Source organism: Diplotaxodon limnothrissa, linkage group LG23, assembly GCF_057381915.1.
Source record: "Diplotaxodon limnothrissa isolate DT_005_m linkage group LG23, D_limnothrissa_male_GT1.1, whole genome shotgun sequence".
NCBI lineage: Eukaryota > Metazoa > Chordata > Actinopteri > Cichliformes > Cichlidae > Diplotaxodon > Diplotaxodon limnothrissa.
The window spans coordinates 11,167,972-11,187,334 of record NC_140617.1 but is presented as its reverse complement, the minus strand read 5'-3'; the positions used below and the strand labels follow the sequence as shown (position 1 = coordinate 11,187,334).

Genomic DNA, 19,363 nt, shown 5'->3' with positions numbered 1-19,363 from the left:
GTCCTGCTTGTGCGTGCTGTTTGTTTGTGGCCTGTGGTGTGTTCAGTCAGAATTACCATCAAACGCTAAAGAAGGGCTTCAGAGTAAGACCGCAGCACTCTGAACAGCACAGTGGTGCTAATTTGGTAACGCTGTTAATTTATCCTCCGCCCACATGCACACAAACATATACACACACTTTGTTCCTGCCACGAAGAGTCACTCTGTTTCCAGTCAGAATCGTGCATCGGGGATTTTTCTGGAAATGACAGACCTGTTGTTAATGAGTGGGGAAGAGGGTTCGCCAAGGCTTTGTGTGCGTGTGTGTGTGAGTGTATTGTGTATACAGTATATGTGTGTGGGTGAGTTCTGGCTCAATGGCGGCTCTTGGCAGAGCAGTGCTCTCTTCTCCCTGGTTGCTAACATCAGGGGACCAGCCAGGCATGTAATGGAAACTTTGGAGATTTAGAGGAGCAGCTTGCTAAATACGACCCCCTGATGTACTGCCTTAGATGGCTCCCATTGTACAAAACATTACTAAACCAGGTCATCGTGATAACTTATTATATTTTATGGGACTATGAAAACTGCTGTGGTTGCTCCTAAAACAGGAAAATGAGCAGAATGTTTTACGACCCTTACCTGTTTTGTATTTTGGTTCGAGCAAAGATAGGAGTCTTTATTGTAGCTGGAGGTAAAACACCTTGTTCTTGAAGTTTGGAGTAAAGAGTGATCGTTAGGAAAAAAAACTCTGAGCTGAGGTTTATGCCGAGTGAAAAGGTTGTTATCATCGAAGACTGAGGGCTGAGTTCTGGACAATAGATGAAAAGCACATGCTGAAGGTGGAGCCTCCTCGGTTTTAATGGTGCTTGTTGTTGTGTTGCTGTGGATTCTCTGTGCGTGATTGCTTACAATTATTTTAAAGCTGGTGGATGTGCATATTTCTGTGTCTCTGAGGAAGAGGTTAGCTGTGCAGTGGGAAATGCACTTGCTCTGTCATCGTCTGCAGCGTACAGCTAGCCCGGCTAACATCTGCCTCAAGAGCGAGGAACTGATTAAACCCTGCTGTCTGCCAGCATCTAGTTGATATAAATGTACATTTGCATATGCAAACATGTGCAAACACTTTTGCAGCATCTCTTGGTAGCTTTCCACACTCTCTTTTTTTCTCATTCCTCTGTAAATTTATCCCTTCATTGACAATTACGTCCATATTTGCACCGAGGCGTGTGCTCCTGTGTAACTCATCTGTGCTGCAGATTAATTTTTCAGAGCACAGGCAGCTCTGCCGCTGTCAGTAAGAGGAGCAGGAGAAGGAAGAGGAGGAGGAGGGCTGCAGTCGTCTGGGTCTCGGGAAGGCTTGCCAGCCAGCACAGGTGGCGTTTTGCCTGGATTCTACCCAGGGAGAGGGGATGCACAGAAAAGGGGAGGAGGCATCATACCGTACAGCACATGGGTTTATATATGATTGTTTAATTCACAGCGTGATCCTTTATAATAGGTTTGTTGTTTTTTTTATTTTAATGTGGAGCCCACAGTAAAACCTTAATCCTGCTGCTGCCTGAATTGGGCTTTGAATAAAAAAAGACTCGTATCTGGAGTGCCAAATGACTCCCTGGAATAGATGAATGGGGATTAATAAAATGCATGTGTGCAGCACAGGATGAGTTTGGATGATGTCTGTAAAGTGCAGAACTGAATAGTTAAAATGTTATAAACCTTGTTTTATTCTAAAGTCATGAAATCCTTAATGTTAGCTGAACAGCCACTGCCAAGTGAACACATTTGTGCAGCGGTTTGGCTCTTCTGAGTATTCGCTCCCATCTCCGAGATGCTGGCAGTGGGTCTGGGTTGTTATTAAGAGTGCTTCATCTGGCTTTGTGATTACAGCTCTGACCAAGCTGACAGACTGCAGCCCCACCGACAAACAGCATGCAAACGATTCTCACACACGAGCCTGCATCTGTGCTGTGATTCTGATGCACGCACACACAAACGTACTCGTTACATGTTGTTAAGGTTCAAAATATTGGGGATGGAGACAAGAGAAAAACCACAATAACAACACTGGTCCGGCCGGGTTGAGTCAAACGATGATTTAATGATCACACACGTGGGAGATGGACACTGATGCAGACAGCCTCAAATCTCAAAATGGTGGAGCATTGCTCAAACTTTTATAGCCTCTGGTGCCTCCACCTTATCATAAAAAGCCTAAACATTCACATGCTCTCTCTCACACAGCGCCTGAGCTACGACCTTGGCTCCCTGTTTATCTGCTCCTGCTGAAATGGGGCAGAAAACTCCAGCACACTCTGTTCTCTTCTACTCAGACAAATTAGACAATAACCTTCTGCAAACAGTATTTCTTATAACTCAGCAATATAATGCATCATAAAACAATATCATTCATTCACAACAAGTCAGCAATTTAATGTAATGCAAATCAGTTTAACTAATGTAATAGTTATCAGCTTCTTCTAATTCAGGAGAATAATGCAAACTAAAACTACATAATAATTCACAATCTTTAATTAGGGGTATAACATGGCATAAAATAATATTATAATCTAACAATGTGTACTTAACTATATGCATCACGCAACACTCTGCGTGTGTGGGAGTGACACGCACACGCCCGCAAGTACTGTGACAGTCGCACTTCTGTTTGTCACATAGCGGCGCAACCATTAGAAATTTGCACCTTGCGCTCAACTCACTTCATGCGCTCACACCGTTCACGTGGAAACACTTCCTGCTTTCCTGTTTCTTTCTTCCCGCTGAAAGACGAGATCCCTGCGGGGAGAGAAGGGGAAAGGTGGGGGAGAGGGTGGAGCATCTGGAATAACACTCAGCCGTCTCGCATATCACTGCTTTCCCTCTGATCTCTTTCACACACATATGTTGGGTATTCATATCTTGTGGGGACATCTAATTGACATTATGCTTTCCCTAGCCCCTTACCTTAACCCTAACCATTAAAAATGGATGCCTAACCCTAACCCTTAGCCTAAACTTACCTAACCATAAACCACCTGGAACCCTGACACTAAAACCACATTTTCAGCCTCAAAAATGCCTTCAAACTCGTGGGGACTAGGATTTTGGTCCCCATAAGGATTGTTGGTCCCCACAAGTATAGTAAACTTACCATTTTTGGTCCCCACAAAGATATGAATACACACACACACACACACCACTTTTATTTCATCTCTGCTCCTCTTTCCATCAACATTAATGTGGGCGGTGGTCTTGAAGTAGACCCCATCTGGTGTGTCTGTGCGTGTGTGTGTGTGTGTGGCAGAGCTGGTGCCATCGTGGCTGGGACAGTGGTGTGCTGTGGTGTGGGTTGGGGGTTGCTGGCTGTATCAGTGATCTACTGTACATGACCACTCACTCTGCGTACTCGGGCGGCTGTGCAAGTGCAAATTGCTGTCAGTGCCTTTTGACTTTTACAGTTAAAGGTCACATCTGAAATTTGTGCTTAGCAACCATGGATGGAAAAATTCCTTCAGGAAATCAGAACATAAAATCATACTTTCAGGCTCATGCGCTGCCCTGTGTCGTCTTACAGATTTGTTTTGTGTGCAGTGAAAAGAGTTTCAACAAAATCCTTTCCTATAAACGAATAATCTTAGTTAAGTAGCATAATAGTGCGTGGGTGGTATAATCAAATATAGCTAAATTACCTCAACTAAATGTGCTCATTATGTGCAATGACACTTTTCAAAATCATATATATGATTTTATATATTAGATTCTAATTATTGATTTATATCTCTTTAATTTTGCAGCTACTGAGTTTGATCACCAATATATTGCTCAGTAGCTTGATCTATAATAATGCAATTAATCTCTAAAATAATAAGTAAATAGTACGGAGGGTGAAGTGCAATGATTGCATTCAAAATATGAAGCTGAAAGCAGCAGAACATGGAAATTAATAAAGTACTCGGGAATTAGTGAGTATAGGTGAGCAGAAAGATTAGAAAAGTGTTTCCAGTAATTAAATTAAAAGGAAGTTAAAAAATAAATAAAGCTGCTCGTTCACCTAAATGCTGCAGGAAAGAGAGTGAAGTCTGCACAGTAGCTAACACATAAGCTAACCTGTACAGTTACAGATCTGTGATTAAAATAGTTATCGATCAGAAATGAATAAACGAGAATGCTTAAAGTAATCAATAAGATGTTGAGATATAAGGTATGATATATAGATATACAGTATGTTTAACATGACAGACATGGCTGAAACAAATAGATGCACTTTACTGGTACATGAGGTCAAATTGAAAACTAAAAATATTAATAAATAAATTAATAAATGATGCCTTCTAATGAGCTAAAGATGATCGATAACGTGCTTTAACAATAAATGAAGAAACATTTTTAGTAGCACAGTATAAATGAATAAAAAAGCTAACAGTAACAACACAGTATATGTGTGGAGACACCAACATTTATCTGTATTTGGGACTGTGGGGCAAAAACCGCCATCATGGTGGTGCTGAACTCACGACTGTTCAAAGAATGAAAATGCGACTTGCTGTTATTTATTCATTACACGCGCTTCACGTATTGAGAAATTAGCCTTAAATCTGCCGCTTGTTCTAAAATCCTAAGGCTGCTTTGGATTACCCTCTGTCAATCAACTGCTGTGTGTATGCGTGCACGTGTGCATGCATGTGTGAAGGGGGTAGACGCCTAAAGTCTCTGCAGGCTACGTTCAGACTGTATCACTGTGATTGACAGCAGTAATGGTGTGATAATTCCACACATCAGGCAGCTGAAAAGCTTCATTTCACAGAGCGGTTTGGCTAATCAGTGTCATGGTCCTGGGCCATGTTGGCCCAGTGTTCTTAGTTTTCTTGTATGTTTGTATTTTGTTCCTTGCTTAGGCCATGTTTTCTGAGTTGCCCTGTTGTGTTGTTCCCTAAGTGTTTTCCCTTCAGGCTTTTACCCCCTGTGTGCCCCTCTGTGTATCTGTGAGCCCTCGTCTCTCCTTATGTTTTATTCCATGTTTCCCCTGCCCATTATGTCTGTGTTTTCCCCGTGCTCTCTCTCCTCCGGTCTGAACCTCTGTGCACTTCCTGTTTACTTTGTGACTCTCACGCCCGTACATGTCATGTTCAGTTCACCCCGCCCTGTCTCGTTATGATTATCAGTGTCACCTGTGTTCCCCGTGTGTTCCCACTTTCCTCGTTAACCCTCTGTGTATTTCTGTCTGCGTCTCCCTCTGTTCAGCGTGACGTCGTCCCTCATGTTGTGTGGAGCTTCCTGTGCCTTCCTGCGAATGTTAGTTTACTTTTTCCCAGTTAGTTCTGTATTTCCTGTATTCTGCCGTGCCAGCATTAAAGCTGTGTTCTTTAAGTTCATCCCCGTGTCTGTGAGTTTTGCATTTGGGTCCTCCTCCTGCTTGCCACACAGCGATCCATGACAATCAGCGTCTGAAAAATAAAGGGTTTTTTTCTATTTGCGCCATCATCTGTTCCTCAGACTCACCCCTCCTGCATATTAAGCCTATTCTCTGTATTTCTGTCTTTCTCTCGTGCAGGATGAATGCCGTAACTTCATCAAAGTGCTGCTCAGCAGAAACGGAGGCTTGTTTTTGTGCGGAACCAACGCCTTCAACCCGCTGTGTGCCAACTACACTGTAAGTAAACCCAAGGCGGGTGATCGCAGCCGCCCTACGCCGCCACCTGCGAGCGGTCGAGCGCCTCTTAGCTGATAAATGTCTATTTTTACAACAGAGTCTCCCTCCTATAGATCAATTAGTGCACTTGTTCAGGTGAGAACGCACAGCTTCATTAGAGCTGTTTGTCAAGCAGTTGAGTCAGTGCCGACTGCCTCCCCAGGAGTTATTTATCCTTGTTGTCTGGCAGCTCCAGCGCCTCGTTTTCCTGAGATACAACAGTTGTTATTTCTCGGCGGTTAAACTTTGTGGTCTGCCGAGCTTGTTATCATTGACAGTCAGAGACAGAAAATCAAGAAGAACACAAAGAGGGGAAAAGAGGGAGAGGAGCGTATTCACAGAGTAAGGCTGCTGAGACGTGACTTGTTGCGGTAAAGAGAGAAAAGCAATGCCACAGATGGAGGCGGAATCTAAAAGATGCCAGAGTTCGAGCTAGAACTGTAAGCGTTGACTAGCCAAAATGTGTTCTGAATATTTCTCCAGCACTGTCCCACAGCACATTTGTCAGATTCTGAAGGTTTGCATCCATCAAGCAGCAAGTCACCAGAATCCTCCACCGTGCAGGGAGCGCGCTCCACTTCTTAGCCTATCCCTGTCGCGCTCAATTACAGTAACCGTTTTAAACTTGCAGAAGAAGAGAAAAAAACCTGCACATAAATATTAATCATCGACTGGAGTGATTTCACATCATTCCGCAGCGGCAGTGGAGTCGGAGGGAGAAAGAGAGAGAGGAAAAAAATCCTTTCACTATCAAAGGCTTTCTCAGATAAGTGTTATTTTCAGTCTCTCACATTTCAAACACGGTGCAACAGTGGAACACTGAGACGTACTTGCCCCATTATCTGTCAGCCGCTAATGACATTCTACAACAGCGTATACCTCACCTGTCTCTGCCTGATAGGCTGACATTTTCTCTGGGGACTAGTTAGTGATGCTAGCTACTGTTCTATTTAAAGCAGGGTTTTAATGAAATGACACCTATAAATTATTTCATTTCAAACAGCCGATGAGAGCTGAAGTCTTCCAAATCTGCTGCTCTCCTCAAATAGTTGCTTGCGGCGACCTTTAAACGGTTTGTGTTTGTGTAATTGATAGTGAAAGAATAACAGAGATTTTATTACATGAGCTGCCAATTTTATTGAAATGTACACGTGTGGACGTGGATGCATAGATGTGTATGCGTCTGTGTGTGTGTGTGTGTGTTATTTATTGATGAAAATGGGACTCTCTTGTTGTTTGCCGCTGTGCCTAATTGCCTCCAGTGAATCATTAGTTTGCACTTATGGTAACACTCCCTAATTGCCATTCTCTTGTGGTTTGTTTTCATGATGCTGCTGTAGATGTATTCATATTGTTTGGAGTACCCAGATTGATGCATGCATCTAATTGTGTTTGTGTGTGTGTGATTTAACAGGGAGACACTCTGGAGATGCTGGGAGACACAGTCAGTGGGATGGCCCGGTGTCCCTATGATCCCAAACACGCCAACGTAGCTCTGGTCGCAGGTACGACATGGTTTGTTTAGCGTGTGCTGTCACACAATGAGGAAGTGTGCGATGTCATCAAAAGATATTTTTGTCCCTTGAGCAGAACAAAAGAGAGCCGCAGCGTTTCCTCAGCTTCAGTTTACCCCGTTGTGTTTGAACTCGTTCATTAATAATCAATAGTGTGTCTGAAACTGTTCAGATCCTTATCTGATATTAGCTGGTAGTAAAAAAAACGAATGTTATTTTTGTGTGGGCGTGTAGAAAAGTTGCAATTACATTGTTGAGTGGTCAGTCACATCGTGTTTATAATGCAGCGCATAAAAGGTCACATTAACTCCAGCTTCACTGTTTATGATGGTGCTTTGGCAGACGATCCAACTCACCAGCTGTTTTTATGTGTGTCTGTGTGTCTGTGTGTATCAGAGGGGAATCTGTTTACGGCCACAGTGACGGACTTCCTGGCCATCGACGCGGTGATCTACCGTAGCCTCGGGGACAGTCCTGCTCTGCGCACCGTGAAGCACGACTCCAAGTGGTTCAGAGGTATCTGCAGACACGTGTGCGTGTGTGTGTGTGGACGCTTTGAGTGGGCGTGTTCGTTTGTGTGCCGTCAAGCATAGTTATGTCGGCGCAGCGCGCTCAGCATCACGCCTGCTGTTGATGTTAATGTGAGTCTGATGGCTGGAGTTTGTGTCCACATTACTTAGCAGCACGTGGATCGATGCATATGCTGGTAGGACAGGTCTGAGTCAGCATGCAGGCAGCTAGCTGTACACAGAGCTGCCTCTTTCACAGAATCACCCATATTACACAGTGTCCGACCAAACGTTTATCCCCCCGGGCCTGCAACAGGATCTCAAAGTTTTACTTTATCCTCGTATATTTTTGTTGGCTCAGGGGGAAAGGAAGCTAATTTTAATAACTTTATATGCTGCTGTGATAGTACAGCAGAATCTGTTAGTAGACCTAATCTAAACCTGTAAAAATACTCAGTTTTTAACCATTTAAAGTGCCTCATGAATCTAATACATGATGCACATGTCAGTCAAAAAAGCCGCAGATCTACCATAAATTATACCTGTGATGACAGCGTCGCTGGCACGGTAGCTGTGTTCGCAACAAGCTCGTTGTGTATTCATTATTCACAGCCATGCTCCTAGATACACGCTACATTTGGCACATGTGTATGTTTATTCGAGCATGCAGGTAAAATGCTTCCACCGTTGAGCCCATCATGCCCCTTCAACGCCGTGTGCAGCATCGTCTGCTTCCTTTGACGTGACGCGTTTGACTGAAAAACACTGCGTGCACTTGTTGGTGACTTTGACTGCTGGAAACAAGCGGGCCAATCACAGTGCATGAAAGCTTTTTTCACAGACTACGGCTTTTGTTATTCGTTGAAACGCAAGATCCTTCAGTTATTTTACAGTTCGAATATTCGAGAGTAAGACACTTTGCATTTCCAGTGCTATTAGAAACCTTCTTGCGGTGTTTATGCTACAAAGTAAAAATACAGAGTGTGATTGGTGGACACTGTCACCAGACTGAGTGGACCTGCCAATCACATTGCCCGAGCCCCTGGTCTTAATGCTCACACAGGTTTTAGAAGGTCCCAGGCACGCCTGCCTCGTTCCTCGGAAGCACGAGGGAGTCATAATGTGCTTATTGTTTGCTGTGAAATCCCCTTTCACCATGTAATGAAATTAAGCATGGCTGTTGCCTCTTTCTCACTGCCCCCATGTCGCTCGGTTGCTGTGGGAATTAATGATGCATTTGCAAATGGAAATGCTGTTTTGTTATACTCGTTCTCGCCTGTACTTCATGAAACCTGTTCTCTCCGTGCACTACTCCTGCACACGTCGCCTTTCTTGTTTGCTTCTCTGAGTGTTTCTTTCTCTTACGACACAGAGCCGTATTTTGTCAGTGCCGTGGAGTGGGGACCTCACATCTACTTCTTCTTCAGAGAGATAGCCATGGAGTTCAATTACCTGGAGAAGGTAAAGAAGTCATTGCGAAGGAAATATATTCTCCTCCCCTGCTGAGCACTCTCACATTACCTTGAGGTCCATTCACAGCATCTTTTAAAAGGAACTGGAGAGAAATGTGGGAATTTATCATTAGAATGCAAGCATGAAGAGAGCTGCAGGTCTAGTATCTCTCTGTTTAAAAACTGCGATGACCTTTCACCTTTGTATTTGTTTACGTGCATATCTAATGCAACAAGTCACGTTATTACCAGCTGTCTGTATTAACCTAAGAAAAACTGGTCGATTTTCTACTGACTTGATATATTTCTTGCCCCCAGAGCAGTAGCTGCATCTTTATTAAAACTAAAAATAAATAAATATAAACCTGTTTCATTAATAAATTAGCAATTCACTTTTGGGGAGTGTTTGCAAAAGGTCCCTGGCTGCGACATGTTTACAGAGAGCAGAGTAAATTGATACTTAAGAGGCATCGCTATTGTGTGTTCAAAGAAGCAATTTTGAGATGCACTGACATTTTCATGAATAATTGATATTAGATTTAGCATTATAAAACAATGATCTGTCAAAAAAGCGTTTCCACATTGCAAATAGCATGCAAATGACTCTTCAGAGATCGCCCTGGAGTTAAAAAGAGCTTTTTAATATGTAGTTTTCAAGATGAAACCTCAGGAAATATTAACTGCCCAGCTTTGGAGTCATCGGAGATATAAGCAAGCTGTGCTCGTTCTGTATAGTAAGTATCATATTCTCTGCTCGCGGCTCCTCACAGGTGGTGGTGTCACGCGTTGCCCGGGTATGCAAGCGGGATCAAGGCGGGTCTCAGCGCGTCCTGGAGAAGCAGTGGACGTCGTTCTTAAAGGCCCGTCTGAACTGCTCCGTGCCCGGCGATTCCCACTTCTACTTTAACCTGCTCCACTCCACCAGCCCCATCATCAGGATGCACGGCAGGGACATCGTCCTGGGGGTGTTCTCCACACCAGCCAACAGGTACCTGCACAAACAGGAGACTCTCTCACACACAGGGAGACTTAAGACCCCTGAATCGTGGCCTTTCCTTCATATGTGAAGAGCGCGGCATGTACATTCGACCAGCGCAGACCTCCATTCTCTCAAAGAATCCTCACGAGTCCTCTGGTTATAGAAAGTCCAGCTGTACTTGTTTCTTGGTGAGCTTATGGTATTTAAAGTCTTGCTGAATGTTCATTAAAAAATTATGCTCTTCATTAGAGTAAAAAAGCAGGATAAAGTAGGTTTGCACACATGAACAATGTCAAAATTGGTGAAAATGCTCAAGTCAAGACTCTAACTGTTGATCTTTTATATACAGAGTGCGGTTGTGTCCCAGACTCCTTTGTCCATTTCACATTTTTATGACACTGCTCTTTCTTTGCCTTTGTATGAACTCAGTATGGGATGTTCAGGTGTGATATATAACTCAACATTGAGTTGTTTTCGTGAAATCACTGCTTATATTACATCATACGTGCAGCAGAACCCCAAAGGGACTGACTTCTGTAAACCTTTCTGCCTTTAAGTGCATTTTTTTGCAGGTTGTTTATTTTTTTATAGATTTTTTTTGTTTAATAAATGTGTGAATGAGGCCTGGGGGGGGGTCCTCTGTCTCTGTCATGGTTGGTGTTTTTAAAGAAATGCACATGTGTGTAGTTGCCTCTTTTGTGGACCACCATAGTTTGTATCTTCGCCGACTCTGAGACAAAGAGCAAGGTTTCCTACAAGCTCCAGAAAAACGAACGTGCCTGTGTTGGGGTGCAGAGGTCAGGATTGTACAGAGTAATCTAAGACACATGGAATGCTTTCATGGAGGACAAAAGGGTGATTTGTTGAAAGACACGATTAAACTGAAGAACGCTGAGAGGAGGAGGGAGGAGGAGAGATGTTACCCGGTAAGTGGGGGATTACTGCAGGCTGAGGGCATTAGCAGAGCCAAAGACAACACAAACTGTAACCCAGAAAAAGTGAGAAAAGAAAATGTAAGTCACAGCTGACTCAAACGATGAGCCTTGGCAGTGTGTTTTTTTTAATCCCATGTCTCTTTCCTCATACAGTTACAGTAATCTGCTTATCATGCTGCGTTTGAAGATGCTTTCACCGAGCACTTTGATGCTGTTTTTCTCGGCATTGTAAGGCATCATCTTAGAACTAAGTCTGAGCCTAAATTGCTCTGAATGTTTGCGTCCTCCGAGCAGCAGAAGGATGAAAGTCTATGACTATATTGCAGTCTAAGTGGCTCATATTATAGAGCGGGATTCAGTATAGTTTCTCTGTGATGGCCCACTCATGTTACACTACCTCAATGGCATTTGCTGTGTCTGCTAGAGCGAGCACTTTAAAGCACACACTTGGAAATGCTCGCAACCGCCTTCTTTTTGGTGCGATAGCAATCCAAACCTCTCACTGTAATGCCACCAGCAGCCTATCTGCCATCAATCAGTGGTCCCATTATATATCTTTATTTTTTAGAATATAATGGAGCTCTGTCGCAGCGGGCGCGGGAGGTGCACGGTGGGACAAGCACAGAGGAGACAAGTACATTTAAAAGGGAGAAAAAAGATAAAGAGGAGAAGAGACGGATGAGAAACTCAAGGACGAGGAAGTCAATAACGGACAACACGTGCGTTCTCTGACATCTAAAATTGTTTCATCAGCTGCATCTTATCTGCGTGTTTGGAAGGGCACCGCTGCGAGTGGGGGCCACTGCCTGCAGAGACAGATGGATGCTTTATGCACACACAAACTCGCACACTCGGAAACATTCACAGCGGTTCCCAGATAACAGCATTTACAGTTTACCGAAGAAGCGCGCCGGCTAAACACACACACGCCCACACCTGCCTGCGCAACCTGCCGCTGGGCCCTGTTTTAAATAACCCGCAGCCGAGCCAGAGAGAAAAGGAGGTTCAGATGGACAGATAAAGAGGAAAGTAAACACAAAGAGATACAGAGAATGTGTGAGGTGATCTAAAAAAACCTCCCACTGGCCCCGGTGTGGCCCACTGCGCCACACTGGCCAAGTGCTTGCCAGACAAATTGCTTTGGCTGGCAGCTTGCAGTGAAAACAGCACGAAGAGGGACCCGGGAGTGGAGGAAAGAGCCATTCTCTCCTGCTATTTGGCCTGTGCAGTGTTGGACTGTAGCATGGGAATGAAGTCAGGGTTTTACTGTCTCCCCTGGACGCTCGGGAGTTACTCATCTCCACCTGTGAGCCACGTACTCCTGGAGTCATTTTACAGCTGCTCCACTGTTTTGGATCATTGTGGGATCATTTCATCTTCGTTTCCAGAACATAACATCACCCCAGGTTGCCAGTTCCTTTGTCGATCCAGCGCCGGAGCCCAGGGTCATTTCTCTCCCAACGGGAATGAAAGAGGAGTCCAGACTTCCTACCGACCACCCTCCTTGCACACCTGATGCTCAAAAGGTCATGGAAACATCAAACTTATGAGAAAGTGTAGGAGCTTTCTGGTAGCTGTGTTTCCTAGTTTATATAATAAATGATATATCTTTAAAAAAAGAGCAGCGGGATGTCAAACTGAAGGGTTACCTGGGGCTGGTAATGAAAACAAACCATTCTCATTATTTTTATTTGTCGTTGTTTTGCCAGCTAAAAACGTCTATTTCTCCTGGAACAGACTGACAGCTCATTAGTTTTGTTATAACCGCCCAGGAATGGAAGAAAAATATTTTATGGAAAACAGAGTAAATCTGCTGCATCCTGAGAGCGGGAGGCCATGTTTGGGTTTGGTTGTAAAGAATCCCAGGGGTCGGACAGCAGGATGCCCCTGTGGGAAAACACAGCAGAGGAGGGGAAATGAGGAGGACAAGGAGCAGGAGGAGAACAGGTTTACGATGCCAGGATGCACAGCTGTGCAAGCTAGACCCCCTGGGTCTGCAAGCAGAGAAGGCACCAGAATACATAATGAGGCAGCTAGCTGTTTCTTGAGAAATGGGCAGTGGATAGGAACAGGTAGCACGTGGAACGACCACGGCATCCCAAACAGCGAGAGTTTAAGAGCGAGGTTTGTTTGTCAAAATAGGCCACGGAGGTTAAGTTAGAGAGAAAACGAAAAATCCACACGGACGTCAAAGGGAAAGATCAAGAGAAAGTATGAAAAACATAATTGTCAAAGTTCAGCAGCGTGGCGGGCAGGATGTGGACACAAATGAAGGACTCGTGAGACAAACGTTAAGTAAAGGGGAGCTTTAATGCTCAACTAATTCAGAAACACAAAAATATAAACTGTGGCTGAACTGGAATAAACAATCCCCAAACTAGGAATCTCAGGGAGACATGGAGCAAGGAAACACACTCCCCAGAGGCAGGACACGGCAAAGGACACGACAAAGGACACAACGAAGGACACAGTGAAGGACAGGGGGACACTAAATACTCCTGGTATAATGAGGGGAGAGGATACAGGTAGGAACAGCTAACGATAACGAACAAAACAACTCGTGGGGAAGGTAATAAAACAGGAAGAGAGACACAACCGAACAAAGAAAGACAACGAGACCAATGCAGAAACGGGAACAAAAACGCATAAAACTAAATACTGCAGTAACCAAGATACACAGCAACTCGAACATAAGCTAAGATTGAAAGGCAAAATATAAACAGAATGCTGGAAAATATAATAAATGGAAAATAGAAACGTTATCTGTGACATAACAAAAAGGCACAAATGATCCAAATGGTAGAAGTGGAAAATGTTCCAGTAAACCTTTTTTTTATAACATTTTACAACATACTTTACGGGAGCCTCTTGCCCAGTGACAGCCCACAGTTTCATCAGAAACCTCAGAAAAAAGCTTTAAGCCTGTCTGTAGAAATGCTACAGGTTACAAATTTTATTTCTCGACCTTTTTTTGAACAAAATCATCTTTCTATATTTATACCGGAACAGAAATTTTATAACCCTGATGTAAAATCTATAAATACATATATCCAAAGTCTCTGTAAGAGTTAAACCACCAATTAAAAGATTTTCCTTCCGTCCTGTAAAATCCTGGTGTCACGCATCCGTTTGGACGGTGTGAAAATATTTCAGGCTGTCAGTGAGTTTGTTAAACAGCGAGGAAGCCCTTCAGACTCCACAGAAGTCCTCTCAGACAAACATCACACGAGTCTTTGTAAGCCTTGACAGTCTGCCACTCAACACCAGCAAAGAAGGCAAATTTCAGCAGGCTGAAGGAATGATGGAGATGTAAACAAAGGGAAAGCAGTCTCGAGTATGAGGGAGTAACTAGGAAAATTATTGGAAATGAATTTTGTGTGTGAGAAAACACACACAGACTTAAAAAAATAGTGGGAGAGACAAAGAGAATAAAAATAAGAGTGAGAATAATTAGGAGAGTTCTGTGAGATAAACAGCCCGAGGCTTTTTGGCTTGCTTCTGTCAGACACCGAGCCCTACACGGGCCAAGCCCAGTGACCTGCAGCGAGAGAGAAACGTAGAGCCAGGGGCTGGAGGGGCGGGCGAAGGTAGAGAAAGGAAGCCAAGCTGGCGGTGATGCAAAGCTGGCAGATGTGTCAAACATAACATCTGGTGCCTGCAGCCCCGAGAGAGACGCCGTATCGTCCACAGATACGCCCGCAGCTCCGCCGTGCCGCCCGGGGTCGAGTCACATTCCTGCCTACGAACGATAAGTACCCAGGGAGACGGCGTGACCCGATCAAACGGCACATCGGGAGAGCGCGGCTCCCTACCGCAACCAAAATCCAGCCTTCAGGCGCTGCCGTTCCAAACAAACGCTGCGGCTTTCAAGGGGCAATCAACAGAAACGCCTCTCAGCTTGATGCAGCGTCCTGGGGGCAAGCTTCAGAGACCCTCACATTCACCAGCTGGACATTTACTTTTGAAGGAAGCGTGAGAAGAGGAAATAAACAGACGGGGACTCTGTGGGTTTTATGTAGCAGCAGGTTCCAGGTGACTCAGTCTCAGGTTTTTATAATGTGTGTGTGTATCTCTAAGGTATTAATACTGAGTCACTGTTCTCACACCACGCACTCCATTAGTCATTGATGAGGACACAGAGACTTCAGTGTGGAAGGAGGAAGCATGTTCAAAAACTCACTTCTTATCTCACCCTGACACCGCTCTCTTTACTCCTTTGTTCTGTAGTCGAAGCGCAGAAACGTGGCCTCAGAAGTGAGTCTGACTTTGTGTGAATGTGTCTGTATTTGTTGGTTTTGTCAGTGTGTGTTTGCTCGTGTCGAGTGTGGGACACAAACGCTTCTCAGAACAGATGCTCTGCGCCCTTTCGCTGGGTCCGCGAGTAGTTGAACAACCTCCGAGGTGCACCAGGCGTTTTACTGTAACATTTTGTTGGGTTCGTTTCCTTTACGGGAATCTTCTGCCCCTTTGTGAAGAGAAAATATTCAGTGACTCACTTCCTGTTTGGTTTATATTTCAGGAATTCCAGCCAAGATCTTTTCACGGGCCTAATCTAGCTGTTGCATCCATCGCGTATCTATTCTTTGGACACAGAGTTGACAGCATCTGTCTTACCCTGCTTTTCTCTTCGTCTCACTACCGATTTCCTTTGTGTTCCAGTAATGGATGTCAAAATATGAACAGCCCATATCCAATTTGTCATCTTTGCCGGGTGTCTGTCTCTTTCTCTTGTCACAATTGACTTTCTATATTTTAACTCTTTTCCTATTTCAAGTTTCACAGTCTATTTTTCAGCCGAGCTATAATCTACCTCATCTTCTCTTTTCCGTCACTTCTTCTTCCCGCAGCCTCGTTGGAACGTACAGCCTGCTGACACTGAGCCATTCTGTGTCAGTTCAAAGTGTTTTTATCAATCGCCCGTCTCTGTCTCTGTAGCATTCCAGGTTCGGCGGTGTGCGCCTTTGACATGGAGCAGCTGGCTGCTGTGTTTGATGGAAGGTTTAAGGAGCAGAAATCACCAGAGTCTATTTGGACGCCTGTTCCAGATGAAGTCATCCCAAAACCAAGGTGCAGATGGCGGTAATCAATTTGTGCACCTGTGTTCGAGTTGTTATCAAAGAATGATCAGGGGAATAAAGCTGCGTTGTAAAGTTTTGTTTTGAAGTCAGAGTTGGCCGTAAGACTCTTTGGAAAAGGTGTTTTGCAGGTTGTCGTTCGTGGGTAGGGTTTCATCCCCAAAGGGCATATAGACAATGCAAAGTAACATGAGTGAATTTTACTCCTGGGTCTTTCAGTCAGGAACACTTTGGGAAAAATGGAGGATTGTTATTCCATCTGCAGCGAATTATATATATGGCAGTGTGGTTTTCTGCTGAGCTTCTTCCTCTCACACACACTGAAAGCCTATAATGGGGAGACAGCAAAAACCCCAAGCATAGACCAGAGCAGGCTTAGCATCAAAGGGGGAATAGCTGGGATTTCAATGTCTGGGTCTCAAAGTGGCTTGCAGAGAACTGGAGGCGGGAGGGGGCGGTGTAAATTGTGCAGCCTTTATAAGATTTCCCAGTTTTAATGTAGGATGTCTACTTTATACTAAAAAATGCATCGAGGAGACTATTGTTGTGATTTTGTGCTATATAAATTAAATTAAATTGAATTGAATCAACCAAACAGATGGAAGGGTCCCAGCTGAACCCTCAGCTGATGTGTCCTGTGAACTAAAGCTACGGTTGTGCTTTTTATATGATTAAATAAGTAGGAAAGACAAAAGTCTGTTGATACACACTGAAGCAGAAAAATCCCTTATCACAAGGATAAAGCTTGTTGCCCTCCAATCTACGTCTTGTGCTCGTGCATATCTGTCACTTTATTTCTACTTTATATGTCAGGTCCTTTTAACTGAATCAGATCAGTATGGTTTGAAAAAAAAAAAGGATATCTGTCTGAGTGTGAGACACTCAGACTGTTTAGACTGCTTAATTATATAATACTATCTTTGTGCTTAACATGCTTAATCTTATTTTCCCCAGACCCGGTGGTTGTGCCGTTCAAGGATCCAAGTTTAATTCCTCCAACTCCTTCCCCGATGAGATGTTAAATTTTGTGAAGACCCATCCTCTGATGGATGAAGCAGTCCCATCACTGGGACAACGACCCTGGATAGTGAGAACCATGGTCAGGTGAGACGGTCCGAGCATTACTACTATATTATTCACTCAAACTGCATGAATATCTCTTTGCAACATAATGGTGAGACATTTTATTATATCTGTCCAGTTGGAAATATGTCCATACATATAGAATATATATGGACATATTTCATTTTTCCCGTGTTCAGCTGTAACAGCTAAAACAAATTAAATCTGTCATGCTCACAATTGTTTGTTTTGTAACCAAAGTTGAAAATGAATGAAACTGGGGGTGCACATTAATTACGCTTTAACAGTTCAAGTCGCAACAGTTAATTAGAGGAGATGCGGTGTGTATGAGATCTGAAACGGCCTGTAACCCTGTATATTTACATGAACTCCTCCCTTTGCTGAACAGCAACCAACATAAGTTGGTTGTTGAAGCCTGTGGTAGCAGGCAAGCAGCTGTGGCCCATCAAGTCCCACATAAATACTGGTGCCTGCCCCCCGCCTCCCACTGTCTACCGTACGGAGTCCCACAGCCACCAGGGGATTATGGGGACCTGGTGCACGAGGAATATTAAACACCCAGCACAACATGGCTTCTATTCTCATCTACTTACTCACACACACAGAACTCTGTGTGGATCAGCAGCACTCTGCTATTGTCCTAGGACAAACCCATTTACTTGAGTACTATTATTAATGTCGGAAACGTCTGGCGTAATTAGTTTATTATGCAAATTTGATGAGCGGCTTCTTCTCTAAGGAATTCATATCATTTTCCAGTGACTCGAGTGAAAATGGCATATCACGATTTAAATTCACACCAGGCCGTATTTGACATCTAAACCAATAATTTGTAATGCACTTAAATCATAAACTCACCTCCAGAAGCTACTTTGTGGAAGTGAGTCCCAAATGAGCTGCACAGCGCCGTGGCATTAACGCAGCGCTCTGTTTCCCCTGCGGTTCAGGTACCAGCTGAATAAGATTGTGGTGGATACCGAGGCCGGGCCCTACAGAAACCGCACCGTGCTCTTCCTCGGCTCAAGCAGAGGGACTATCCTCAAGTTTCTCATCATGCCCAACCAGGACAATACCGTTACCAATAGCAACATCTTCCTGGAAGAACTGGAGGGCTTCAACCCCGATAAGTAAGCGAGTACAACAAAGCATGATCTGATTAAGAATTACATACGTGTTTTTGGATGTAGATGTGAATAATGTGTGATGGAGACTGCTGGCAGGTTTCTGTCATTAAAAATGAGCCGTTTTCACACATGAACTCGTCGGGCGTCGGGGGATTTAGGTGAGGACAACGTCTGAAGCTGTCCTTTTCCACATGGAGCACACTTCAGACATCTCCTCACTGGAAATACTCCATTTGGTTCAGGCGGCGTCTTTGCTTTTCCCACACGAGTGCAAATAAGTGCAAATAGACATCACATGGACTGCATCGGACTCTTTCATGCACTTCCACTCAGTGATGCATGGTAAAGTTCAAGGCTTCAGTGCATGTGTGAAGACAGTTGATATCGCATCCGTGCATGATGCATAGTACGTGACATGTTAATCAGGAAGCTTTAAAGTTGCTGTTTTCCTTATGTGACTACTGTAACTACCCGCAGGCAGGCTTGGTATTTGTTATATAGACACGAAAGTGAAGAAATTCTTTATTATTCCTTTAAGGCACAAACCTGGGTAGTGAGAGAGCTTGGCGTGGAACAGCTCGCAAATAGATGACGCAGGTCGAGGGAAGGAAGGGGTTAAGTGACATCTAGCTTTGATGTATACGCAGCGCGGGGAGCCGGGGAGGTGATGTGGCTCTTACTAAAAGAGGCGCTGCAAGGGGAGACAAAAGCACTTGTCTCGGAAACACGTCGAATCATACAGAAAAGCTCACCTACTCGTTGTGCGATGTACGTAATTGTGGCAGATGTGAGGAGATGAAACGGCCTGCAAAGAATAGGAATTATGCAAACAGAAAAGAAAAGCGGTTAATGTTCATTATCGAGAAATCTCAACATGTTCTAACGAGCCTGAGAAGAGCAGCATTAGTGAGAAAACATGAGTAATGAAACGATGATAAAATCACACTATCTTTAATCTTGACCAAAGTTCCAGATTGTCAGGAAAATTGACCCCTTATCTTCAGACTGCAGCTGAATCACGTTTA

The 19,363-nt window shown here is 44.1% G+C and overlaps 1 protein-coding gene across 1 annotated transcript in view; it reads left to right on the top strand.

The window, feature by feature from the left end:
• Positions 1–19,363, top strand: part of sema6bb (sema domain, transmembrane domain (TM), and cytoplasmic domain, (semaphorin) 6Bb) — a 138,166-nt gene that overhangs the window by 80,415 nt on the left and 38,388 nt on the right. Inside the window, exons 6-13 of the mRNA XM_085349046.1 lie at positions 5,531–5,629; positions 7,083–7,173; positions 7,579–7,698; positions 9,064–9,152; positions 9,913–10,130; positions 15,992–16,123; positions 17,086–17,235; positions 18,162–18,341. Of these exons, the coding sequence (XP_085205172.1) occupies positions 5,531–5,629; positions 7,083–7,173; positions 7,579–7,698; positions 9,064–9,152; positions 9,913–10,130; positions 15,992–16,123; positions 17,086–17,235; positions 18,162–18,341 (1,079 nt within the window). The remainder of the gene's footprint in view (positions 1–5,530; positions 5,630–7,082; positions 7,174–7,578; positions 7,699–9,063; positions 9,153–9,912; positions 10,131–15,991; positions 16,124–17,085; positions 17,236–18,161; positions 18,342–19,363) is intronic.